The sequence below is a fragment of the Sinocyclocheilus rhinocerous genome, unplaced genomic scaffold (genome assembly GCF_001515625.1).
Source record: "Sinocyclocheilus rhinocerous isolate Xijiao unplaced genomic scaffold, SAMN03320098_v1.1 scaffold241, whole genome shotgun sequence".
Lineage (NCBI taxonomy): Eukaryota > Metazoa > Chordata > Actinopteri > Cypriniformes > Cyprinidae > Sinocyclocheilus > Sinocyclocheilus rhinocerous.
In genome coordinates this window covers 781,083-787,632 of record NW_015659312.1, presented here as the reverse complement: position 1 = coordinate 787,632, position 6,550 = coordinate 781,083, and the positions used below count along the sequence as shown (strand labels likewise).

The 6,550-nt window shown below is 40.3% G+C and overlaps 1 protein-coding gene across 2 annotated transcripts in view; it reads left to right on the top strand.

The window, feature by feature from the left end:
- The first annotated feature begins 269 nt into the window (after nucleotides 1-269).
- LOC107723450 (SHC-transforming protein 1-like) overlaps nucleotides 270-6,550 on the top strand; it is a 20,586-nt gene continuing 14,305 nt past the window's right edge. Inside the window, exons 1-3 of one of the 2 annotated variants that reach the window (XM_016532077.1) lie at nucleotides 270-1,894; nucleotides 3,438-3,508; nucleotides 4,025-4,088. In XM_016532077.1, the coding sequence (XP_016387563.1) occupies nucleotides 1,295-1,894; nucleotides 3,438-3,508; nucleotides 4,025-4,088 (735 nt within the window). In that variant the 5' untranslated portion in view covers nucleotides 270-1,294. The remainder of the gene's footprint in view (nucleotides 1,895-3,437; nucleotides 3,509-4,024; nucleotides 4,089-6,550) is intronic. The other variant, XM_016532078.1, reaches the window with a different exon arrangement.

Here is a 6,550-nt window from a genome sequence, read left to right as displayed (position 1 = left end):
CGACAGAGGTCCCACAATCATCTGGAGGAAGAGGGAAAGGGAGTGACAGGAAAAGATGGGGATGTGTCAGCTCTAAGCTGTTTCAGATGTGTGACAGGACGTGAGGTGGCAGATTTAGACTTATGGTACAAATAAACTTGCATGTACTCAAGGTGCTAGATAGTGTATATTAGGTCCCCTTTTTATATATTGTATGAAATTAAATGTTGAATTTAAGTCTGGCCTATAGGAAAATCTGTATAGTATCATATTAATATATTTATATATATGATGCTTAAAACCCATTAAAATAATCATTATTATATACAGAATCAAAAACTCGTATGTTACATTTCAGTTTTATTTATTAATAATGTTGAAGGAAAAATGAAACATTTAGCTGCACTTTAGCTTCTGAACTTCAGATTTAGCTTAATATTGTATGCAAAATTTCATTTTTTCCCCCCACAATAATAGGATAATTTCAAATCAATTGATAATTTACAGACCTTCTAGAGGTCAGTGTACCCCTTGTTGTTAGATCCCTGGTGTACATTTTTTTAACACCTGGACTAAATTAAGTCTTTAAACCAAACGATGAGGATTATGTTGATCGGCGCCAGTCTAATCATCACTGAGCGCAGCAGTTTGAATCATCATTAAATGATCCACATTCACTGGATCAGTACTTTTAGCATTTTCCATCCATCTCTTCCCGTTCTCTTCCTCTCTCACTCTATCGATTCGTCTGTCTGACAGAAGCCTCCTCTCTCAAAGTCTCAGCTGCAGCTAATAGGCTTTTTATGGGAGTCTGTCAGACAAGAGTTAGTAGAGTGGAGTCCAGCACATGCAAAGAGAAATGAACACGCACGTAAACACACTCGCATGCATATAAAACACAATAGCACTCTCTTTCACACATCTACCGAGACTGATTGTGTCTGGAGCACTTATGTATGACTATACCAATAACTTCATGACAATCATACTATATTTAGTAATTCATAGTGTCCTGAGAAGCTCTATGCAGACTTAAGATCTGATGCAAAACCTACACGCTGTGTATGACAACAGCAGAAAACTTTATTACTTTTCTGCATCTGTCTTTTCGTCTCTTTTCGCATCCTGTTTTCGATACTTTCCGGACTGAACGGTCAGCACACTTTCATCTCTCTGGTGCGATGATGAAGGAATCGGTAGATGCAGAGAAAAAGAGGACTTTAAAAGACAAGGGAAGACAAGTTATCGATTGCGATAGAGCGACGTGGAGAGACAATTAAGGACGTTTAGTGGACACTGAGACGGCTGAGACATCATGGAGCTCGTCCCCAAAACCAAATACACGCCCTTCAGGAGCGACTCCTTCAGCTCAACAGACGAGACGGCGTCCAATCCCTCTCTCCCTTCTTCTGCTCCTCTCACCCCTCTCACCCCTCCTGGCGTCCCTCCTTCTCTCTCCTCCTCGTCCCTCACTCCCATCCTCCCCCCTTCGTCTCCACGGCAGGCTGAAAACAGCCCCACCACCCTCTGCTCCTTTTTCCCTAGGATGGGAGCCCTGCGGCTGGGTGTGTCTTCCACTCTGCTCCCAGGCCTGAAGGCCTCCAGCAGGCCGGCTAGCGTGCCGGGTGGTCAGGGAGGTTTGGGAGAGTCTCCGGAAGACACTCGGACCTCCACCGCCAACTCTTCTCCTCCTCCTCCTCTTCCTCTCCTTTCTCTAACAGCCCCATCTCCTCCTCCTCGTCCCCCACAGGATATGAACCGGCTGGGTGGGGCCTCGCGGAGGGCCCGTGTGGAAGGGAGCCAGCTCGGCGGAGATGAGTGGACGCGGCACGGATCCTTCGTCAACAAGCCCACCCGAGGCTGGCTGCACTCGGACAATGTGGTCAGCACATCTGGGGTCTCCTACACTGTCAGGGTAAGATGCACGTATGGGTCTGTCCATCCAGTTTTCTGTCCTCTTACCACCCCTGGTTTCTTTTCTGGTTGTTTTTCCCTTTTTTACCTTTGCATTGATTTAATTAGTGATGTGCATAGTCAAACACACTCCTAACCTATTAAGCTTTGTTGCATAATTTGTCTTACACCGTTTGGACTGCGGCCAACTTGTTGAAGAGAGTAGTGGACGATAAAAAAGACAAAGAAATCTCATAGACTTACATTGAACCAGGAACTTAAGTCATATCTGGAGTCTAGATTACCATAGAGACTTGGACCACCCAACCATCTAGAACTCCATAGTAAACAACCAAACAATGCCCTAGAACAGTGCTTCTGGTGCCCCCTCAACAGTGCTGTATGTTTCGATAGTTAAACACATCTTATTCAGGTCATCAGCCTATTCGTGGAGACTCCAAGACCAGGGCTGTATCTGAAATTGCCCCCACACCCTCATTGCCTATTTACCTACATTACTCCACTAATATAGTCCACTAAATGAGTGAATGAAAACGAGTGTGTGAATTCGGACACTGGGTGCACTGGAAGATCTGCAGACGACATTTTCTGCAAGATATGCATGAGTGTTCTCTAGCGGCTAGACATTGAGCGTACATCAGTTGAATACCCTTGCATTGTGGGAATGAATCAGTGCCCTTGATAATTTCCACTATGGTTTCAGACACCACTACACATGGCTTGTCCACTTAAGAAGTGCACTATATAAGGGAATAGAGGGTGATTTCAGACACAGCCCATAACAACAGTAATAAAAATGTTTTTAGTCACATTTTTACACTACTAATACTACTACTAAAAATAATGTATTAAAACAGCTGTACATGAAAAGTGGGCTGAAATGTATTTATTTTTAGTTTGTTTGTTTGTTTGTTTTTATTTACTTGTTTTTTGTTCATTTAAAGACCCAGCCATATACTATTTCTGTTGGGAGCAGAGTTTGGGCAAAACATTCATTTGAAGACGATAAGCATTACTTGTTAATTTCTGAAAATTTCCGTGGGTATTATAATGATGATGTTGTTGTTGATGATGATGATGGTTATTATTATTATTATTATGTTATTATTATACCTTCATGTCTAAGCGGCGATAGGATTTTTTAAATATATATAATTCAGCCCTAATGTTGATATAATTGTTGGTTAACAGTTTGGAGTTCTGCTGCTTTTCAGTTTTCTCAGTGAGTCCATTTTATCTGCTTAATGGATTGCTTTCTTTAATGTGTGGCATTTTCAGATGTATCCAAGCCTACGGGCAGGAGCTACATTGAGAACTGCTTTATTTGATTAGTGCTTCATAATTAGAGCATCAGTTCTCATAAAACACGTACACATACACAGACACACTTAACCACATGCACTACAGCTGCCTGGCCAACTCAATAATCTTGACACAAGGCAACTGTGCAACACTTAACCATATTCTGTTCTCTAAATTGTGGTTGGAAGGCTAGCACGAGAAGTGCTATGACTGAAGGTTTGTCGTCTTTGTCTTTGCTGCAGTATATGGGCTGCGTGGAGGTGCTGCAGTCAATGAGAGCACTGGACTTCAACACCAGAACTCGGGTTACCAGGTAACACACGCACACACACATTCACTCCTGCTTGTTATTGGCGCAAATACCAATAATTTGACGAGCTCAAATTTTAGTAAATTGCGTTGCGTGATTCATTTTAATACTCTCCTCCCATAAATTTTGCGTCTGAAAGGGAAACTCCTACAAATGCATATTCAATAAGGTCAGGCGCAAAATAACTGTTCACGCCTTTTCGGTGCTAATTCTTCACTGCGCGTCTTTAGTAAATACTGACAGTACTATTTTAACGCCAAAAGACGGTTTGTGCTGGCGCAGGCTGTTAATAAATCTGGCCCTTGGTGTTTTTGTTTGCATGTCTGCCTGATGCATGTGTGAGATGGCAGGAAGTGTAATGGCTGGAGCATGTGTCTAATGTAATAGTCCCTCAGCCATATGAAATTTGGGAATGCATGAAAAGGAGTGTGATGGAAACTCTCATCTAACAATCTGATTATGTTCTTCTCACAGTCCCAGCATGTGTGTACATTTATAACCGTTTGTTTTGTATTTCAGAGAGGCAATATCAGTGGTGTGTGAGGCAGTACCAGGTGCCAAAGGAGCTCAGCGAAGGAGAAAGGTATTCAACGCTTTATCTTATCTTAGGCTACGTTGACACGACAACGGTGTAGTCAACCTTTGTCTTTGCTGCAGTATATGGGCTGCGTGGAGGTGCTGCAGTCAATGAGAGCACTGGACTTCAACACCAGAACTCGGGTTACCAGGTAACACACGCACACACACATTCACTCCTGCTTGTACTTCCTCTCATATTCGCTCAAATATCCAGTGTATGTATATCCACAGTGTCCCACAGGAGTGATTTAATCGTTCATTCTCTCCACATCCTAATGCACATGTGCATGAACATATACACTCTCTCGCACGGGTCCGGTTAAAAGCTCCTCCTCTGATGAAAAATTCATGTTGCTCTCTCACAGAGTGTGACAGAAAGAGAACGCAGGAGAAAAATACTAAAATAATGAACATACACAACCATCTTCTCATTCTCACAGCCATTCGGTTTCTTGTGTTCTCACACTTCTGGGATTTAGTACTGCAGAACACTTGCCATATTAAACCACATCATTTGCAAAATGCACCTACACTGAAATGCAATGCTTTTGCATGTAAGAAAGAGAACGGGGAAGAAGGGAGACGTTATAATGGCATCAGCCCTGCTGTGTAACCATAAAGTCTTATAATAGAATCCTCTGGTTTCCTCCCTTTTCCGTGTCTTCGTGTGTGCGTTTGTTAATGGATGCTACACACATTTGCTTCTCAATATTGACAGTAGCAGCTGCTCGATAAACTTGTTTTCATGCAGTGAACACTGTTTTTCTGGAGGGTAAAATACAGTCAAGAAAAAACATTAGGAGGGTGTGCGTGAGTTATTATAGTTATAGTATATAACAAAAATTAAATAGGGATGCCCTGATATTACATATTTGTGGTTGACCCAAAACCCTAACTAATTATTTTCATGTTATGGTCGATAACTTAAAAAAAAAAGAAGCAGCAATTTAATAATTTTTACTATTCTTTTTTTTTTATAAATTAAAATTAAAACACTAAAAAGCATTAATTTTATATGCTGCCACTTAGTCATCACAAGGCTGCAATTTAATTAAATAAATAAATGTCCAGCATGTTTCAGAGTGAAGCTTTTCAGATTTGTTCCCCAAATTGTGCAGCCCTACATATAATATAGCCTTCTTATAATGTGCAGATAAAAAATTTATATTAATTTTGTTATTTATTAGTGTTGAATGTTTAAAGACAGCCTTATGACTTGTTCTGCCTATGACAACACGTAAAAAAAGTGCATTATACAAACCGTGACTGTAAATAAATCAGACCATTCAATCAATCAGATTTAGAATCAATTACACCACTGATTGAAATAATTATCTGTAATTTTGTAGCATTTTTGTTTATATTTTAGTGAATATTTATAATTGCAAAATAAAATAAATACATTTATAATTGCAAATTAATTGCAAAATAAATAATAAATCTATTTTTCACTCTTGTACATTTCTGTTTTTAATAGTTTTTGTCTTCATAATCGTTTTTGTTAAAAGTAGTCATGGGGCCAGATTTACTAAACAGGGCAAATTAGCGTTAGAGCATAATTCCAAAAAAGCACTAATGGGAGTGGAAATTTCTGTGGGTGATTTACTTGCAATGCGCAAATTAAAGAACACAGATGCAGCAAGATCATTTCCATAATGACCAACACAATCTACCAAGAGCAGCTCAAATTAGCGTCAAATATTGGCGCAAATACCAATAATTTGACGAGCTCAAATTTTAGTAAATTGCGTTGCGTGATTCATTTTAATACTCTCCTCCCATAAATTTTGCGTCTGAAAGGGAAACTCCTACAAATGCATATTCAATAAGGTCAGGCGCAAAATAACTGTTCACGCCTTTTCGGTGCTAATTCTTCACTGCGCGTCTTTAGTAAATACTGACAGTACTATTTTAACGCCAAAAGACGGTTTGTGCTGGCGCAGGCTGTTAATAAATCTGGCCCTTGGTGTTTTTGTTTGCATGTCTGCCTGATGCATGTGTGAGATGGCAGGAAGTGTAATGGCTGGAGCATGTGTCTAATGTAATAGTCCCTCAGCCATATGAAATTTGGGAATGCATGAAAAGGAGTGTGATGGAAACTCTCATCTAACAATCTGATTATGTTCTTCTCACAGTCCCAGCATGTGTGTACATTTATAACCGTTTGTTTTGTATTTCAGAGAGGCAATATCAGTGGTGTGTGAGGCAGTACCAGGTGCCAAAGGAGCTCAGCGAAGGAGAAAGGTATTCAACGCTTTATCTTATCTTAGGCTACGTTGACACGACAACGGTGTAGTCAACAACGGAAAAGTTTTTCCCTTGCGTTTTTAAAAAGTTTCACGTATACACAACAACGTTTTCAAAACGATTCGTGTTTACACATATCCGCGAAAACAGCCAAAAACGCTGTATTACGTATACAAGGCCAGCAGTTATCACTGTCACCTTGTTAGTAAACAGTACCTG